This window comes from Chionomys nivalis, chromosome 6, assembly GCF_950005125.1.
Source record: "Chionomys nivalis chromosome 6, mChiNiv1.1, whole genome shotgun sequence".
NCBI classification, from domain to species: domain Eukaryota; kingdom Metazoa; phylum Chordata; class Mammalia; order Rodentia; family Cricetidae; genus Chionomys; species Chionomys nivalis.
Genome location: NC_080091.1, coordinates 69,239,792 through 69,260,756, shown reverse-complemented (window position 1 = coordinate 69,260,756; position 20,965 = coordinate 69,239,792). Strand labels below are relative to the sequence as shown.

The following is a 20,965-nucleotide window of genomic DNA, read 5'->3' as shown; positions in this document are numbered from 1 at the left end:
GCCTAACGTGCACACAGCTCAGACGGCAGGATGCACACTTCAGGTACACACAGTAGATGGCAGGGTGCACACTTAATGCGCACACAGCTCAGATGGCAGGGTACACACCCAACGTACACACAGCTCAGACGCAGGATGCATGCCTAATGTACACACAGCTCAGACAGCAGGATGCACGCCCAACGTACACACAGCTCAGATGACAGGGTGCATGCCCAATGTATACACAGCTCAGATGGCAGGGTGCATGCCCAATGTACGCACAGCTCAGATGGCAGAGTGCATGCCCAATGTACACACAGCTCAGATGGCAGAGTGCACTTCCAATGTACACACAGCTCAGATGGCAGAGTGCACGCCCAATGTACACACAGCTCAGATGGTAGGGTGCATGCCCAACGTACACACAGCTCAGATGGCAGAGTGCACGCCCAACGTACACACAGCTCAGATGGTAGGGTGCATGCCCAATGTACACACAGCTCAGATGGTAGGGTGCGTGCCCAATGTACACACAGCTCAGATGGTAGGGTGCGTGCCCAATGTGCACACAGCTCAGATGGTAGGGTGCGTGCCCAACGTACACACAGCTCAGATGGTAGGGTGCATGTGTAAGCAGTGCACACAGCTCAGACGGTAGAGTGCATGCCTAATGGGAACACAGCTCAGATGATAGAGTGTACACATAATCCTGGGTTCAGTCCCCAGGACCCCACAAACTGGCGGTGGTGGTGCACTGGTGTAGGAGGTTCTTCTTATTAGCCAATAAGAAACTAGAGCTAATGGGCCAAGAGTGTTTTAATTAATACAGTTTCTGTGTAGTTATTTTGGGTGTAAGCTAGCTGGGCAGACGGGACAAACAAGCAGGCCCTCTCCTTACAACAGTGCACACCTGTAAACACTGGGGAGATCAAGGCAGGGGGGTTCAGAAGTTTCATATCAGTCTTAGCTACATTGAAAATTTAATGCCAGCCTGGGATACATGAGACCTTATCACAAAACAAAACAAAACAAAACAAAAGAACCTTCTCCCCAAGGAACAGCTGAGCTCCAGTCCACTGAATGCAGTTGAGGAAGCAGCAATAGGAACACACACTCACTACTGGTGAGAAAGTGAGACGGTTCTGCCATTTTGTAAATCAGTTTGACATTTTTCTCGGAAAACTCCACATACCATGCAATCAATCAGCTATCACCTTCCTTGTTAATTACCCCACTGGAGTTTTACAATCCCAGGACAACTCACACAAATGTTAGTGGCAGTTTTACTCTTAATTGCCTAAAGTTGGGGCAATCAAGCATCCCTTCAGTGAGTGAGTGGATAGAAGCTGCAGTACATCCAACAAGCAGAAGAATTGAGCCGCAGCGGGAATAATAGGCTGTGGAGCCACCGAAAGATATGGCAGGAGCTGAAATACACGTCTGCGGAAAGAAGACGGTCTTAGAGGATCCTCAATCACATGGCATTCTGGAAAAGTCAAAACTAGAAAGACAGGAAAAGCGTCAGTGGTTGTCAGGATCTGGGGAAAGGGAGGGACGAATGAATGATTCACAGAGGACATTCGGGGCACTGAGATTACTGTACCCAGAGCTGTGATAGAGGCTGGGTCTGTGACCTCAGCAACTTGGGGGACTGAGGCAGGAGAACTGCAAGGTCAGGGTCAGGTTAGGGATATATCTTGATTGTGAGCTGCTTGACAGGCATGGGCAAGACCCAAGGCTCAATCCACAGCAGAAGGAAGGAAGGAAGGAAGGAAGGAAGGAAGGAAGGAAGGAAGGAAGGAAGGAAGGAGGGAGGGAGGGAGGGAGGGAGGGAGGGAGGGAGGGAGGGAGGAAGGGGGAAGGGAGGGAGAAAAGGAGAGGGGAGGAAGAGAGGGAAGTAGGAAGGAAGGAGGGGGGAGAGAGAGAGAGGGAAAGAGGAAGGAAGGAGGAAAGGAGGGAGAGAAGGAAGGAAGGGTGAGCTGTGCTGGATACAGGTCATTATAAACTTGTCATCACGTACAAGAGCAGACACAGGCCCTACAGTAAACTTACGTGCACGTATATTAAGTCAGTGTAGGTTTGTTAGTTGCAGCAAGTGTTCCAGATCAGTGTGAGCTGTTAACAATGGGTTAAAGCTTTGTAAAGTAGGGGCAAGGTGGGGTGGGGGTGGGAAGAGGAAAATAAAATAGTTCTTTAATTTACTTAATTAACCCACAAATGCTCTAAAATAGCATTAATATATAAACAAATAACTTTGCTCCAAGCATGCAAAAGTTTAAAGGCAGGTTTAGTTGCTAACCCACACTACCATTGCCAGCTTTGGGCTTGGTGACTGCATAACAGCCGAGCCTTTGATGTTTATCATGGAAGAAGAAACAGCTAGCCCTGCTGCATATGGAGTGGACAGTGACTAGCCGCAAGACCATTCTCTACGTGTGAGCAGGACACAGGCAAGAGGACTTACAGCGTTCTCTAGTGTACATATGGGCAGTGTGTGTGTGTGTCTGTGTGTGTGTGCCTGTGCTTGTGTATGTGCCCCTGTGTGTGTGTGTTAAGGGCTATTCTATGATTGACAGTGCACATCTCTAAGCCCTTGAAGTCTGCCTTATAATAAAGTCCACTGTCTCATGAAGTGTGACATCCCACACTGCCCCGTCCTCATGAAGTGTGACATCCCACACTGCCCCGTCCTCATGAAGTGTGACATCCCACACTGCCCCGTCCTCATGAAGTGTGACATCCCACACTGCCCCGTCCTCATGAAGTGTGACATCCCACACTGCCCCGTCCTCATGAAGTGTGACATCCCACACTGCCCCGTCCTCATGAAGTGTGACATCCCACACTGCCCCGTCCTCATGAAGTGTGACATCCCACACTGCCCCGTCCTCATGAAGTGTGACATCCCACACTGCCCCGTCCTCATGAAGTGTGACATCCCACACTGTTCTTCCGTTCCCATCCCTGTCCTTTGTGCTACTGTTGCATATTTTAATTTTCCATGGTTTTTAAAATAGGATTTTAATTCAATTTCCTTGTGGTTAAAGAATTTATTTGGCTCCCGCCTCCCCTCCAACACCACAAAATAAAGGGAAAATAAAAAAATAAGAAAAAAAGCATATTTTGTGTGATTTAAGCCCTGTTAATTTTATTTATTTTTTTTAAATATTTATTTATTTATTATATATACAATATTCTGTCTGTGTGTATGTCTGCAGGCCAGAAGAGGGCACCAGACTTCAATCCAGATGGTTGTGAGCCACCATGTGGTTGCCGGGAATTGAACTCAGGACCTTTGGAAGAGCAGGCAATGCTCTTAACTGCTGAGCCATCTCTCCAGCCCCCCTGTTAATTTTATTAAGACTTGCTTTTAGTCAAGCAAATGGTCTTTATTGGCAAACATTCCAATTGCCCTTCAGAAGACTGTCGATTTGGGTGGAAGGTGCTGCAAATGTCATATAAGGGTGTTTGATGCTGTTGTTCATGCCCGATATACTTTCTGATTTTTATGACTATCTCTTTTGCTGATTGTTGCATATAGGTATCTTGGTATTTTCTCATTTCTCTTCTCAGTTCTATAACTTTTGCCCCATGTGTTTTGAGATTCTGCATTTACATATAAATATTTAGGATTATTTTGACTTCTTGAAGAATTAACCCCCTTTTCATGATGGTAATCTTTATCCCTGATAATTTTTAAAAATACACCCTTACTGATGCTACTATATGCATTCTGGCTTTCTCTTTTCCCCAACTACCCCTACCCCAGAGGGGTTTTTTGAGACGCTCTTATGTGTCCCTGGATGGCCTCAAACACACTATGTAGCACAGCTGGTGTTAAACTCCGCCTCCACCTCCCCAGTGCTAGATGTACAAGTATTTTTGCCACCATGACCAGGCTTCCATTTTGAATGGAGCTAAGATAAGGTGAGTTACAGTAGTTTTTATAGGCATCATATAATTGGAGCTTACTTCTGATGATCTCTAAGTGTTTAGACCATTTATATTTAGTGTGAATATCAATGATGTTCCATTTAAATATCCCACATTGCCATCAGCTTTCTATCAATACAATGCCCCTCCACTCTTTCTTCTCCCTCTGCCCCGAGATAGGGTTTCTCTGTGCCCTAGCTGTCCTGGAACTGTCTTTGTAAACCAGGCTGACCTCGAACTTACAGAGATTCTTCTGCCTCTGTCTCCCTAGTGCTGGGATTAAAGGCATGAGCTGCCACCACCACCCAGCTCCAGTTCCCTTTTTATGTAAAGTTTCGTCTTATCTGCTTTGTTTTGGATTGTATTTTTACTTATGGTTCCATTTGATGTCCTTTGTAGGCTTATTAGTTATACCTCTTGTTTTCTTTACTTTTTTTTTTTTTTTAGTAATATCTTCATAAAGTTTATGGGTTTACACTGTGTGTCTTCAACTTATACCAGTGTGCCTTCAAGTGACATTCTACATCCAAGGGCACAGATTTTCTCCAAGTGGCAGAGCAGCTATAAGCTGAAGTAACACATTTTATTTTTGAGAATCACATGTAGCCCAAGCTGGTTTTCCTGCTTCTACCTCTCAAGTGCTGGGGTTACAAACATGAAGCACCATGCTTGCTTTATGTATGGAGCTAAAACCCAGGACTTTTTGTATGTTGGGCAAGCACTCTACCAGGTGAGTTCTGTGCTCAGCCCACTGTTCATTTTTATTGACGATGAATGCTTAAAATGAATCAAGATGATAAAATGTTGAGATTGATTCTTGAACTTCTATCGGCAGGTGTGGATTAGTCTTAAGCATAATTACCTTGAAGGAACATGAACTTACTTAGATTTCTTTTTTACATTGATTTATTTGGGGAGGGGGAGAGGTGTCTCCATGCCACTGTACACTGGGTGAGATCTGGTAATCAAATTCAGGCTGTCAGGTCTGGTGGCAAGCGTCTTTACCCACTAAGCCATCAGACCATGAATTCACTTTAATAACCTGAGGTGAGGGAGTGGGGATCCCACTGTGAAAAGAGCTAGTGATCCACACACGCAGCATACACTTTATCAGTGTTCCTTCTCTTTGAACGCAAAATAATAACCTGCTTACTCATCCACCGTATTCATCAGCCTCAGATTCACTGGCTTTGACTGCCTCCAAAAAGAATCAAGTTTATCTTCAGAAGATGAAGCTCCCCATCATTTCATCAAGCCTCTTTTTAAAAAGGAAAGATCTCAGACACTCCCACCAACTGTCAAGCAGGTGCCCCAAGCATGCCGTGAAAACGGCAGCCTTGTTAGAGAACATTTTAAACCAGCCATCACCATGCACCGTTGCAGCTGTCATGCTTGGGAGGACCTGGACAAGGAGAGTCACAGCCATGAGGCCAGCCTGAGGTACATAGTGAACTGCAAACCAACACAGCATATGTAGCAAGACCTCGTCTCAAAGAGACAATCATATGATACTTATTAAAAATGCCATCGACATTTTCTTAGGCTCATATTTTGGAAACTATCTGTGTAATAGCCCTGGCTGTCCTGGAACTCACTTTGTAGATCAGGCTGGCCTCGAACTCACAGAGATCCACCTGCCTCTGCCTCCTGAGTGCTGGGATTAAAGGCACTGCCCAGCAGGAGTTGGATCTTAACTGCCCCTTTTGGGAAAAACAAAACAAAACAAAACAAAAAAAACCTCTCCCATGTTGAAGGTTTGGTCCCTGCTACATCAGTGTTCAGAGGTGGACCTTCAGGAATGTGACCAGGTCATGTGTGTTTGATGAATGAAGCCACTTATGAATCATGGCTTAATGGATTTGGGGTAAGGAGCCCCTGTCATAAAAGTAACAAGAGCAGCAAACAGAGCAGCTTTGCTTGCCTTGGGTCCCCACCGCTATGGTCTGCTCTCGGGTCTGTCTAACCCCAGGCCCAAAAGCAATGGGACCCGCTCACTATGGACTCATACCTCTTAAACTGGATCCAAAACTAATGTTCATTTCAGGTTGTCTACAAGATGCATTCTGTCACAGTGATACATGCCTAATGCACACGTTTCCTAAACAAGACAAGTCACAATGGCTTTCCTTTCGGACAGTGTTTCAGTCTTACATTCGTGATCTATATAGGACTTCTCGGGTCTACTGGAGAAGAGACACTCGCGCATGTGCAGACTGGGTTATCTAGACACGGGGAGCCTAGTCCTTACACTCCCTCACACACAGCCTGGGTTATCTAGACATGGGGCATCTAGTCCTTACACTCCCGCACATACAGGCTGGGTTATCTAGACACGGGGCATCTAGTCCTTACACTCCTGCACACACAGGCTGGGTTATCTAGACACGGGGCATCTAGTCCTTATACTCCTGCACACACAGGCTGGGTTATCTAGACATGGGGCATGTAATCCTTACACTCCTGCACACACAGGCTGGGTTATCTAGACACGGGGAGCCTAGTCCTTACACTCCTGCACACACAGGCTGGGTTATCTAGACACGGGGCATGTAATCCTTACACTCCTGCACACACAGGCTGGGTTATCTAGACACGGGGAGCCTAGTCCTTACACTCCTGCACACACAGGCTGGGTTATCTAGACACGGGGCATGTAGTCCTTGCTACTGAAAGCGCAGAGCATGAGCCAAGAGCTTGGTAGGAAGACAGATTCCCTCTGCACTCAATAAACTTGAAAAATGTCCCTTTAACAGGATTCCCAAGTGAGTTCTAAAAAGGGTAAAGTTTGAGAAGCAAGGCTCTATCTGGTCCTTGGAATGACATAATTTACAATCCTAATAAAATAGGTAAGGTTCACGTCCTGGGTAGAATGAGGCAGGACACTGATGTCGTCACGAACACAGAACAGCAGATATTCTGGAATTTTGCGTTTAATATTTTTAGTTATTTTAGGAAACAAACTCCACTGATAACAAAGCACAAGTAAGGGAGAATAGCTGTATTCAGTCTTGCAGATATGCTGATCTACCGAGCTGGTCTCTCTCCACGTTGAAAGAAAGCCTCCCGTTAGCTGTTGCTTAGATTGTGACAAAATACCGAGAAACAGTCCAGCGGTGGTGGCACCTTTAATCCCAGCACTCAGGAGGCAGAGGCAAGCAGATCTCTGTGAGTGTGAGGTCAGCCTGGTCTAGAGCGAGTTCCAGGACAGGTTCCAAAGCTACACAGAGAAACGCTATCTTGAAAAACCAGAAAAAAAAAAAAAAAAAAACACTCAAGAAACAACTTAAATGTAGGTAGGGTTTATTTTTGCTGATGGTTTCAGAGGCTTCCTCCTGTAGTTGGCTTGCTCCGTGCTTTCAGGTCTGTTATAAGGTAGATGTGATGACATGGAGGAAGGAGTATGGTGAGCCTCATAGCAGATGGGAGGCATTGTCAGAAGGACTCGAGACAAGCCCTTGAAAGGCATGGCCAGGTGACCTGCTGTTGTAGGAGGCCACTTGTTTGTTCCCGGCTGCTCAGCCCCAAAATAACCACACAGAAAATGTATTAATTAAGTCACTGCTTGGCCTATTAGTTCTAGCTTCTTATTGGCTAGCTCTTACATCTTAATTTAACCCATTTCTATTAATCTGTGTATCGCCACGTGGCTGTGGCTAACTGGGTAAAGTTCTGTCCAGTATCTGTCTCTGGTGGGGCTACGTGGCCTCTCAACTCTTCTTTCTCCCAGCATTCAGTTTAGTTTTCCCTGCCTAGCTCTATTCTACCCTATTACAAGCCAAAGAAGTTTCTTTATTCATTAATCAAACAAAAGCAACACATAGACAGAAGGACTTCCCACACCAACCTGCTCCCCCAACTGGACCCACCTCCTGACAGCCATTTAGTTTCCAGGATCTAATCAACATTCAATCACATCAGCTGGGGGCCATGCCTTCAATATTTTTTTTGGGGGGGGGGAATTGGGTACATTTTATATCCAAACTGTGGCATCTATGCTTCTAGAAGTGGAAAGACTAGGTCGAAGGTCATGGCTTTTTTTATTTGTTTTGTTTTTTTTTTTTTTTTTGGTTTTTCGAGACAGGGTTTCTCTGTAGCTTTGGTGCCTATCCCGGAACTAGCTCTTGTAGACCAGGCTGGCTTCGAACTCCCAGAGATCCGCCTGCCTCTGCCTCCCGAGTGCTGGGATTAAAGGCGGGCTTTTTTTTTTTTAAGTGCTTCATATCTGCCAAATTATCCTCCAGACAGACGGTGACTTGCACACCCACCAGGATGTCGGAGTGTCTTCATACATACAGTTCTGTCATGTGAAAATTAGTATGAATTCACTTAAACAATTTGAGAGGCACACTTTTATACTGTTTGATGACCATCTTCGGGGTCCCCTTCTTGTGCAGTCCTTCATAGCATGTGTCTTTTTCCTCTTCTACCATTTGGAACCAACCACCAAGCATGAGATACTATTCCATCTTGGTCAGAGTTACTGAGTACCTTGATCTTTAGAAAGCCAGCTCTCGAGAACCTTACATTCTGGTGGGGATGAACAAGAGTAAGCCAGGAAGTGCTACAGCCAAAAACAAAGCAGGGAGAAGATGAAGAAGGTGGGACAGGGACAAACATTTGGCGCAATGAGGTGGACACTACTGGTGTGAGAAGACCACGTCAGTAAGTGCAAGTGAGCTAAGGGAATGCCTAGACAATCCAAAAAGCAGTGAAAAGCAGGAAGGAGGTCAGTCTCTAAAGGATATTTTTGGTTTGTTTTTATGTTTGTTTTTTTTTTGTTTGTTTTTTTTTTCTGCTAGGGGTTGGGAATCACTATTCTATGTGTTTTCTTAAAATGAGTAAGAACTGTTACATTTATCAAAATCCAGGAATTTGGTCAAGATTACTACAATTGCTTAGGAAGTATAAGTGAATCTTCTAAGTATAAACTCGGGGTGTTTCTCTCTAAGCGGGCTCAGATTAGGATTCTAGCATCTTCTGTATTAGAGCTAGCCTGGCCATTGCTGTTCTGAGGCATGGCCTTAGTGGCTCCAAGAAAGCCAAGGCCCCAGCCACATGCTGCCCTGGTTCCTAGGTAAGGGGATGACCAGCATGCAATACCCAGCACCCTAGACTATTAAGAATGAGTCATCTTATGTAGGTAGTAACACTACGATCACCTTCCTTCTAGAAGGGTCCAACTGGCACATGTCCATCACAGCTGTTCAGTAAATTTTTGATATAGGTTCTTAATGAATACAGAAAATAGACCAGTGAGATGTCTCAGCAGGTAAAAACAGCCATGCAAACATGACAAAAATACAAATTCAATCCCTAGAAGGCACATAAGAAGCCAAACATGGCCAGCGGTGGTGGCACACGCCTTGAATCCCAGCACTCCAGAGGCACAGGCAGGTGAGGATCAGAGAGTTCAAGGTCAGCCTGGTCTATAGAGCAAGTTCCAGGACAGCCAGAGATGCATAGAAAAACCCTGTCTCAAAAGAAAAAAAACAAAATCCAAACATGGTGGCATGCATCTATGCCTCCAGCGTTTCTCTAGCAAGACTGGAGTTGGAGACAGAACTGCCCAGAAGTTCTGGTCAGCCAGCCAGAAGTACACAGTACAGCATCAATAATAATAATAATAATAATAATAATAATAATAATAATAATAATAATAATAATAAAGGGCAGACCCTGTCAGCCAGAGGGAAAGCTGTCCTCTGCCCATCATGTGTGTGCCATAGCATCGGCCGCCCACCCCCACCCTCACAACATAAATGACAGAACTGATTTCATTCTATATGCATGGGTGTTTTGCCTGCATGTATGTCTGTACACAAGGTGCATGAAATGCCCAGAGGCCAGAGGAGGGCACTGGATCCCCTGGGAGTTGGAGAAGGTTGCAAGCTGCCGTGTGGTTGCTGGGAATTAAACCTGGGTCCTTTGGAAGCACAGCTAGTGTTCTTAACCACTGAGCCAGCTCTCTAGCCCCCAAGTTAAAATCAAAAAAGGAAATGTGGTAAGAAAATTAGATGCATTCAAGTGATTCCTTGCCTCTTCAAACATTTGCATTCCCTTTAATGCCCTACAGACCTCAACTGACCCATCAGAGTTTCAGGAGTGGCTGAGAGTCCATTTCTTTCAAATAGGATTCATCGGAGCAGATGACAGGCGCGCACTGTGGAGTAGCACGTCATCAGTGAGAGCTCCTCCCAACATAGACGTAATTTACACACCATTCAAGAGTTCATTTCTTGTAGACCCGAAACTCCTTTTGCATTAGCTGGGCACATCTGCCCCGGCTCTCACCTGTGAAAGCTTTTGGTGACGTCTGCAAACTCACCGAGTGCTTAGGTGGACACTGAGTAAACTCACATGAACACAGAATGACATCATTTGCTAGGCTGGGCAGGAAGTGTTGAGGGCTCAAGAACATATTTTAGGGCCGGTTTGTTCCGGAATGTTTAGCACGATTATGAACAAGAGACGGGAGTTCAAAAGCTTCATTTTCAAAATGACAAATTTACTTGTACAAAGTATCCTTAAATGGCCCACAGGCTAATTATTTATAGCAATACAATTTTGTCAGAGCCAAGCTGAACCATGGGGATGGCTCTGCGGATAAAGTGCGTGCTTGCCTTACAAGTGTGAGGAGGACCCGCATTTTGATTCCCAGTGCCTCGGAAAAGCTGGGCAGGCCCAATGAACACCTGTAATCCCAATGCCCCAGACCCGGGGACAGGCTGCCGAGCCAGACTAGCTACAGCTGGTGAGTTATGGGTTCAGTAAGAAGGCAACAGAAGACAACGTCATTTTCAGGCCTATGTGCACCTGCACACATAAACTTGCACAGCACACATACTAACACATGGGGGGGGGCATAGTGGTTTGAATGAGAATAGTCCCTGTAGGCTCATATATTTGCACACTTAGCCCTCAGTTGCTGAACTATTTAAGGATTAAGATCCGAAGGTGTGGCCTTGTTGGAGGAACTGTGTCACTGGGTGGGCTTTGAAGTTTCAAAAGTTCATACCAAGCCCAGAGGATCATGCTGTGAAGTTCTCAGCTAGCTGCGCCGCATGGGGGAGTGTGGGAGCACTCTGAAACTGTAAGCAAGCCCACATTCCTTTCTTTTATATGAGTTGCTTTAGTCAAGGTGTCGCGTCCCAGGTAGACACCCTAACTAAGACAGAAAGCTACCATTCCTTCCTCTGCCTCTAAAAGCAGCTTGGCTTCTATTGTTGTGCAGTATCCATGGCTACATAGTAAAGACATTCGGACTACCACACTGGAAGGATCTGCCAGGCACAAGAGAAGTGTCCTAAACCTACCCACCCTGTGCAACACAGTGGCCGGTAATCACACTGGCTGCAGAGCACATAAAATGTGACCAGTGCAACCGAGGACTTAGCTGGACCTCCTCTAAACAGAGCTCTGTTGTTAGTAGATACCACAGGCGAACATAACACATCCTCCTAGAAATGCAGTAACTCTCAGTTAACACAAAACAGGCAGCTGGTTGAGCGCTTTTTATTCTTAAATTCTAGTTTTTCTTTAAAAAGATTTTTTTTTTCATGTTTGAGTACCTGCATGTATGTATATGAACGACTCGTGTGTGTGATGCACTCAGAAGCCAGAAGGGGGCACCAGATCTCCAGGAACTGGAGTTACAGATGCTTGAGCAACTTGATGTAGGAGCTGGGGAAGAGCAGGAGCTCGTGAGAAACCAAGACATCTCTGCAATCTTGCTGAGCACTTTTTAAGCAGAAGAGCTTCACTAGTATACAGAGCTTTTACAACCCTTGTAGACGGAGGGAAAGACAGAGTACATGAGTGAATCCATATTTGGAGTATACACATTCTGTATTTTTCTCCAAAATTCTAAACTATAACGCTTCTATTTTCAATAGGTTTTTAATTTGGAGAGATAACTACACCCTCTCAAAATACCGATGATAAAATTAGCTTAGTTGTTCATGAGAAAGAATATAAAGCTAGTATCCCTTCGGGATGGTCTGAGATCCACCCTGAAGCGCAGCAGAGGCTGGCTCTAGATCGTAGTCCTCAGTGCTGCAGGTTCAGCTCTAGTCAAGCATGGGCTAGCAAGCATGAGCTCTGGGTTCAGTCCCCATCACCACACCCTACAGCAGTCCAGCTAAACGGGTGGGTGATCCCGCTTTAACAAAAGTACAACAGCACATAACTAAGAGACAGAACCTTCTGGGTTCTCTAGCAAACACAAGGTATCCTCACCATATGCTAATAATTATTGCTGAATTCTGTAAAACCAAGAAAATATTTACTAGGTAACAAGGACAATGAATGACAAATTCTGTCAGAAGGTGTGATCATCTTTCAGAGTGAAATGTGACATTCTAGAGTTAAGCTCTTTAGCATATAAGATAAAGAGCATACATATTCAAAAAACATTAATTTACTAGGGGAAAAAAATCCCAAAGTAAGAGGTGAGTTGCTCTTACTTCCGTATCAACTAAGGAAAAAGGTATCCTGAGGGGCCAGGACCATCTTATCTCAGTCAAGTCAGACAGAGGACACACTATGTAACAGCAATGAAAATTGCCTTTCTCCATAGTCTAGGGAGGCAAGCTAGAAACTACAGATATAAAGGAGCCGACCAATCTTCAATATATAGTGAAGTTCCGTCTCAGGCAGGATGAGGGACTCGGGGGTAGCCAGCTGAACGGACACTCTACCTTCAGTTCTTCCCCTCACTGACTTCTGACAGTTTGGCAAACTGGGGGTCATCACATTTTAGAGACATGTCACCAAGACTTTACAGACGTGATCTGAGGTGATATAAACTCTCTGTGGCTTTTCTGTCAGTCTTTCTGTAGATGGCATAATTTGAGCAGAAGTATACTCCAGCTATGAGCTAACTAAAATGGCACGGGAAAGCTGTGCACTGAGAATTCAAACCTTCCCTTCTGTTCTCTCGATGACTCAGGGGCACTAGGCGATCAGGATTAACTTTCTTTTGAGGAATTATGGAAATTTTCCAATGTGACTCTAATGCAGGCGCTCCTTAGCATACATTCAGGATCCTACCTCTTTGACAACGGATACTACTGGCCACCAAGATGCTCCACTTAAAACAATGTTTCCTGGACTGCCAAGATGGCCCACAGGATAGGAGTGCTTGCCCCACAAACCACCCCTGGAAGCCATGTAAAAATACTTGGTGTGGTGGCTCAAGTCTGTAATCCCAACCTATACTGAGCTACGGGAGGCTCATGGGGCACAGGCGCAGAAATGAGAGAAGCTCTGCTTCAGGCGCAGGTGGAAGCAGAGGACCACGTGCTGCAAGTCGCCTTCTGACCTCCACACAACATGCTGTGATGCACATGCGCCCGCCCGTATGCACGCTATAGGCTGTGATTAAAGCCAGGAAATTTGTGCCTCTTTCTTTAAAACTAAGATCTAGTTTCTCCAAATTCCCATGTTTTCCTCTAATTAAATATTTCTCTAAGCCTTGCTTTGGTGCATAGCATTTAACAGATGTGTGTTCCAGGTTATCCAGCTTAGCAGCAAGTGTTTTTACCTAAGCCATCTCACTGGCCCTGGTTTTAAAGTAAATAGAGATCATACATTTTCTGGTTTCACATATACTTACAGATATGTCAGATTTATACAAACAAACTTTAAAATACCAGAACTAGAAAGACATTGTGCAAATTACCATTTAGGGTTATACTCTTAACCTGAATCAGATCTAAAAATTCAAAGGAATAGGAGAACTGATCTTTCTGCATAAGCATGTACATGCGTACTTATTCATATGAGGACAATGTTGTATGCACATGTATGGGGAGGGACCAAACGACAGTCTTGCTCCTTGCAGTTCGCCGTGTTTGAGATGGTCTCTTTGCTGCTCCCCTCAGCCTGCCCTCTACTCTCCTGTGCCTGCCTCCTCCCCGCAGGAGAACGGGATGGCAGAGCTGGGACGCCACAGCCAGCCTTCCAGGTTCTGGAGAACTCACTACATGCCTGTGTGTGCTACAGCAGGCACTGCTTCAGGTTCAAAAACTACGCGACTTGGAATAACTTCTAGATGTCTGTTTTGAGGGGCTTAAAGGGGGATTAATTATTGCTGCCCAGTTATGTGAGGAAGCAGGATATAGCTCAGCACTTTCCCTGTGGCAGGGGCACGGAAAGACGAGTGGGGAGTGTGCAATGCGGGAAGAAACTGAAACCACAGGGGAGTCGTGATAGGTGAGGACAGTTAAGAAAGAAGGTTCCGGAACTGTAGACCAGAGAAGCAAGTCCTATGTGTTACTTACGCTGTCTGACTGTTACGGGCATGGGTCAAGCACAGGTTTTGTACATACCGGACAAATACTCTACTAGTGAGCTCCACCCCAGCACAAGCATTTTATTTCTTTAAAAAGGTAATTTCATAAATGTGGGAAGGGGCACACCATGGCACACACAGAGCGCTCAGTTCTCGCCATCCATAAGTGGGTCCTGGAGATCAAACCTGGGTTGGCAGGTTTGGTGGCAAGCTGGCCCCAATTTTATGTCTTCAGAGAGACTAGCTATATGCCGCGAGTTCCAGGCTGGCCTGACCTCCATAGAAAGAACTCAGCAACAAAACCCAAAGGGTAATAAGCATGCTCCCTATGGTTACACAAAGCACTGCATAAATCCTCACAATTTCCTACCAACTGTCATTTCTGGATCAAAAACTACTCTAACATAACCTTTAAGCAGAGGTTTATTTTTTGTTTCCACATTACAGTTTGCTGTAATTCACAAATCTCCATCTCAGAAAGTCTGGAGACACTGAACTCCAGAGCTGTCAGGGCTGTGCCCCCAGCGCTCTCGCCCAGAGAGCAGCCACTGCTCGTATGAACGATGCTCGCTGCTCGCATATCTCTGAGCTGTCTGGGCGGTGACAGCTGCAGCTTCTTACTGAGTCTTCAGTTACTAAACTGAACATTTCTTCCCCTGCTACTTTGCAGTCATCAGTGAGCTATCTGCTCACATAATGTGTTACAGCAGTGAACTCCGCTCAGCGCCCGACTTAATGTTCAGGACACAGACGCACAGCTGGTCCCGACAGCACACAAAACCGCCACACGAGTTTCAGTGTAAGAGATTTACTTCTCCCTCAAAGCAAAAAGTATCCCACAATTCAGATTTACATAAGTAGTGCCTTCTTTTAAATAAATTAAAAACAAAATGCTATCCTGCCTGTAAAATTATAAATACTTCTAGTCCACTTTACAGCAAGTTAGGACATTTAAAAATGAGTCATTCCCAGTAAATAAACAGTCTGGCACTGAAGCCAGTTTAAAAAAGGAGTTACACGTCCAGGATCGTGTCTTTAACATTACAAAAATTAAGCCAAATAAGGAAAAAATGAAGGAGAAAGAAGAAAGTTTACAAAGTGGCAACTACTATGATCCAGAAGATGCTAAAACGTCTCCCTCCATTCAGGACTGCGCCATTTCTGGAATGAACATCTGTGGATAACGAAGTTAGGAGAGTGCGCCTCTCAGTGTTCAGGTCGAAACCACAAAGTATACAGAAATACTTTCCCAACTGGGCAGGAAAGACAGACCTCAAAACACGGTGACTGTTTGAAAACCACACAACAAGGTTTAGCCAGAGTATTCAAGATTAGAAGACTTCAATGGACTAAAATCTTCAGAGGTACCCGAAGTTACAAGTCCATGGGGAACACTTACTTTACCATGTTAAGAAAGGAAACATGATTCACGGTCGATACCAACCGGCTAAAATGAGAACTGTGGGTGATCTAAGCAGCCAAGGTCCCTACAGAAGCATGAAGACATGATTAGAAGAAAGGAGTTTTAGTTCTGCGGCCTCTTCGATTGCTCAGCACATGAAATATCCCATCCATCTTAAGAAGCACAGCTTCTGGACGGCACCGATTCCCCTTCAGTGGGGAGGAAGATGTCTCTGTGTCCCAAGTGACTCATTCATCAGACCTATAGGATCTCTAGATCTACATGCCGAACTTCAGGATTTCGTTTCTGCAAAGAAAAAAAACTCCACATTATTCACAGCAACACCCTCCACCCCATTTTAAAAAATTCTTTCTGGTCGCTAGAGCAACTAAAAGCATTTACTGTCCTATCAAGTGGAGTCTATGCATAAGAAACCATCAATGTGAATATACTATGAACCATACAGGAAGTAACCCTGCCTCTCTGAGTCTGTTCTTGTGCTAATACAAAGACAGATCTTGTATATGTCAATCATGGAAGCACCAAAACCCTAATGCCCCTTTGCATAGTGAAAAGAAAATCACTGCAAAACAATATCAATCAGAACTAAAACATTTAAAACACTGCTTAATATAGTTTAGTTGTCCATATAGTCGAGGGCAAGCATTGTGCTAAAAGAAGTAGAGATAAGTTTTTTAACTAAGCCTGTCCTTACCCAACACACACACACAATTAAAATGTAATTGCTAGGGAAGCACCCCCAGCTTCGCAATGGCGACTGTAATTACACAAACGTTCACTGGGATGTATAGGCTCTGGGTCGGCACAAGTGCTTGCTTGAGTGGCTTACATTAATTTAACTATGTGATTTCTTTTTTTTTTTTTGGTTGTTGTTGTTGGGATTTTGTTTGTTTGTTTGAGACTGGGTCTCTCTACATAGTTCTGGCTCTCCTGCAACTTAAAATGTAGAAGAAGCTGGCCTTAAACTTATAGAGATCTGTCTTCCTCTGCTGGGAATAAAAGCATATGCCACAATGACCAATTATTTGAAAGTTCTTTACAATGAAGTGATTAAACACACACCCACACACACGTATGCACACACAAGGCTTTCTCTGACCCTGAGGCTAGACTCAGATTAGCCAGCAAACAAGTAGAATAATACTTCATGTTCTTTAATCAAAACTATGAAAATGCATCACAGACTGAATGCAGAGACAGATAAGGAAATCTACCTGTTTTCTATTAAGACAGCTGCTGGCTTCTAATCCTTTCTACTCACGGTGAAATAACTGGAGAGACAGATCAGTAAATAAGAGCACTTACTGCTCTTACAGAGGACCCAGGTTCAGTCCCAAGAAGCCTCAAGTAGCTCACAACTGTCTGTAACTCAAGTTCCAGAGGATCTGATGCCCTCTTCTGGTCTCTGCAGACACTTTACATGTATGGTACACAGACAGACACACATGTAGGCAACTTCTGGTCTCTGCAGACACTTTACATGTATGGTACACAGACAGACACACATGTAGGCAAAACATGCATACATATAAAGTAAAAATAAGTAAGCCTTTTCAAAAACCATCTGAAGCAGTACTAGCAGTAACAAAGCTAATAAAGTAACCGCCTCCAATCAGACAGAAGCAAGCACAGGCTAGTTTAAGGGCATGATCAGTCTATATCCCAGTCTTTCTGCTTCTGACTAACGTCTCAAGTTTTCCTTTTATTTTTCTCTAGAATTTTTTTGAAATGTTTTCTATTTAAAGACAAAATACCTTTTACTACCTTAAATGCAAGCTAGGAAGAACTGTGATAAAAATACTGAATTTGGAGTTGAACAAGAGGTTTAAACCATTATTCCCTACTTTACTGGTTGAGTGTCATTAACCTATCAAATCCTGCCTGCAAATTACTTTATGCGATAAAATAGAGTACACACATACACACGTGACGCACTTTGCATGGTATCTACACAGAATAAGGACTCCCAAAGCGGCTGTTGTTATCAGAAGATAATTATTGACAACTCTTACTTTCAGCTCCTTCTCGAGCCTGTCCACTTCAGCTCCTAGAGTGTCAATAATGTTTTCTCCGTGTTTAAGCATAAAGGCCTCTAATTGTTCAGGAGTTTTTACTTCTTGAATTTCCTATAAAGAAAATGAAAGCAGAAAAACAGAATTTTAAAATGACAGTGGTGTGTGTGTGTGTGTGTGTGTGTGTGTATATATATATATATATGAATCCCTTGTTTCTAAGCAGCTCAGAAGTAATGCTCTGCAGGGAGAGCGCTACAACTGCAGGCAAAGGCAAAGACTGTTCCCCAAGTACGACCAGGACAACAACCTTCCGGAATAATAAAAGTAGCTAACCTTTACTTCAGTATGGCAAGTAAACAATTCAAAGGGGATTAAGTCACAAAATCTCCGTCCCCAGAGTACATAAACGAGGCATGGTGGCACATGCCTGAAATCCTAGCACTCGGAAGGAGGTGCAAGAGCCGCAGAAGTTCAGTTATTCAGAGGTGCACAGGGAGTTCGGGGCCAGCCTAGGCTACACCAGACCATGGTTCAAACAAACAAAATGACAACAGCAAAGCCAAACACCAGGCCTTTTGACATTTGGATTAAGAACTCAATGTGTACAACTATTAAAAAAAGATTAAATAAAGCTGGGCGGTGGTGGCGCACGCCTTTAATCCCAGCACTTGGGAGGCAGAGGCAGGCGGATCTCTGTGAGTTCGAGACCAGCCTGGTCTACAAGAGCTAGTTCCAGGACAGGCTCCAAAACCACAGAGAAACCCTGTCTCGAAAAACCAAAAAAAAAAAAAGATCAAATGGCGGACATTTCAGTTCCCTAGTATTTTTTATCTAGGATACTCAATCAACATAGTAGGTGTTAAGATCTGACAAACCAAGAAGTAATACTTGTTCTGATCACTGCTGGCTTCTACAAATTGTCTCCTAAATTACAACCCTTTATCTTTGAGGTTTTATCCCAACAGCACAGAGATCTTAAACATCTTATTTTTTTTCATATACAAAATCCATACCAATGATAAAATTGAATCAATTAATTGGGCATAGCAGATTAACAATAATAATAAAATACAACTGTAACAATATACAAGTTAAATGAACACACCTCTCCTCTCCTGCACCAGCTCAGCTTGAGTGGCACACACAGATTGGCTATGCTAAGGGAAGGAACATTCATGTCTTGGGAACCAACAAACTACTCAGAAACGCAATTTAAAGTTTACACTTATTTTTCTACTCACCAGTTTTGGATTCTGGTAACTTAATTCACAGAAAATAAAACAGCAAAGTGGGCAGGTGTGCTATTATATTCTTAATAAAAAGTATAGATCTGGAGTCAAAGATCAGATTCATGTGACTTCCTGGTTCTGAAACCTTAGATAAGCTAATTAGTCTGTTAAGTCTGTCTGTACGTTAGAACCTGTTATTTCATCACCATACAGGGTTATTGAGAGTAGATTACATAAAATATGTAACAAGATGTAACAAGTATTAACAACTTAATGATTACATTTGTTCATTTGGCTGTCTCCTCTGACCCACTATAAAAAAAAGTTCTCTAACAGACTTGGGAACTAAGAAGTTCACAGTTGAAGTGACTCTAAGACAATAAAGACAAAAAGTGACTTTAAAATGGTGGGCTACAGAAGCTTACTTGCATCATGCGGTCAAAATCCTGCTTTTCCAAGTATGATCGTGTAACAACTCGTCCATCAAAATCGACTTCTGCCTTAAATCTGACTTTTCCTAAGCCCAGATCTGTAGCTTTAACATCATGGATTGCCCTGTAATTAATAACAATACAGGTAAGGCTGAGTGTAACATCTATACTCTCACGGCAGAGAATTCGGCTTCCCCAGCAATACTGCAGACCACTTACCACCAAGCTCATCACTTTCTAAGACTGACCATCTAGTTTGGTTTCTGTGCATAATGCCATACAAAAGAATAAGCATAATAAATATTGTTTTATAATAATTTACATACATGAGTTATAAAGTTTGTATATTAAAAAATTACTAATTCTAAAGTGCTTTTCCAAAATAGTATCAAGTTAATCAGTATCAAGTTAATCTTATAAACCGTCCCATAGTCTATCTACTTAATTTCTCAACATTTATAAAAATAAAATTTTTGTTGATAACAGTATCTTTGAGTATGCAAACCTTCCTTATCCCTCCTTCCCTCCCTCCCTTCCTTCTCTGTGGTCATGAGGTTCAAACCAGCGCCAGTGCACAGCAGAGCAAGCGAGCTCTGCCACAGGTGTACATGGCTCATGTGCTGGCTGGCATGCAGTTACTGTTAGAACGGGCTGAATAAAACTAATGCTCAGGACCGATGAGGGCAATGATGAGCGCATGCTCAAGCTCAATGCGGCACAGACAGGAAGGCAATCATGGAATGGATGGCTCCAACTAAGGCCAATCATAAGGCGGCATCTGTATCTACAGAAGGTGGTTTTCTCAGGCCGCCCAGCTAGTGCCCTGGCTCACCAGGGCTCCTCGCCTCCAGGAGTCTACCGCACAGGTCTGCCTCCCTTCCAGAAGGAGTGGAGATGAAGCATCAACTGCTTGCTTCCTTCCAACCTTAACCCCCAAGGAGCAAATCTCCCCTAGGGAACTGTTGAGAACCCTCTACCTGTGATGAGTCCAATCTGCTTTCTTTACATAAGAAATAATATCTAAGAAATACATATTATTTATATAATACATAAGAAATAAAGCCTGCATCCTGAAAACTCTACATGCTATTACAACCCTGGATTCTAATTTCTGAGTGATCTTGAATTGACTGAGTCCACGATTCCTAATCCACATGAGAAGCTTTATTAACTTCCTGGGATGACATGAGAACAAATGACCCAATGGCTCCAAAGCTACAGACACTCAAGTTAAAAATAAAATCTGTCCAGATTGGCAAGATATTGTCTTATTTTTCCATTTGTTTGCATTCTGCCCTCACAAAGCACTGTGATGTGTCTTTCTTCGTTTAATACTTAAAGAATGGCTGATGCTATTCTGATGAGGTTGCTCCTTATGTCCTTGGAGCTAACTGCAGAGAAAAAGCTCTCTGTGTCAAGCAGCCTCTAAGATCTTCCTGCTGATCAGTGCCTCCTCTATCCTGTGTGATCCCCTCTCCTCAGATGCACCAAGAGAATCTAGCAGAGTGATGGGACGTCATTTCCCTTATCAGGCAAGTGTCTGTCACTGTTTTCTTGTTCACATTCAATAAGTGCTCATCAGCTTACACATTTTGACTAAGCACACTGCCATCACGTGGCAAAGGATCTAGTCTTGCCAATATCAAAAAGCTTGCAATCAG

At 43.8% G+C, this 20,965-nt stretch overlaps 1 protein-coding gene across 4 annotated transcripts in view; it reads right to left on the bottom strand.

Annotated features, from left to right (window-relative positions):
• Positions 1–10,511: 10,511 nt before the first annotated feature.
• Slc30a9 (solute carrier family 30 member 9) overlaps positions 10,512–20,965 on the bottom strand; it is a 65,757-nt gene continuing 55,303 nt past the window's right edge. For all 4 annotated transcript variants that reach the window (XM_057771753.1, XM_057771756.1, XM_057771754.1 and 1 more), the window contains 3 exons: positions 19,299–19,428; positions 17,642–17,755; positions 10,512–15,914 (listed from right to left, as the gene is read on the bottom strand). In XM_057771753.1, the coding sequence (XP_057627736.1) occupies positions 15,870–15,914; positions 17,642–17,755; positions 19,299–19,428 (289 nt within the window). In that variant the 3' untranslated portion in view covers positions 10,512–15,869. The remainder of the gene's footprint in view (positions 15,915–17,641; positions 17,756–19,298; positions 19,429–20,965) is intronic.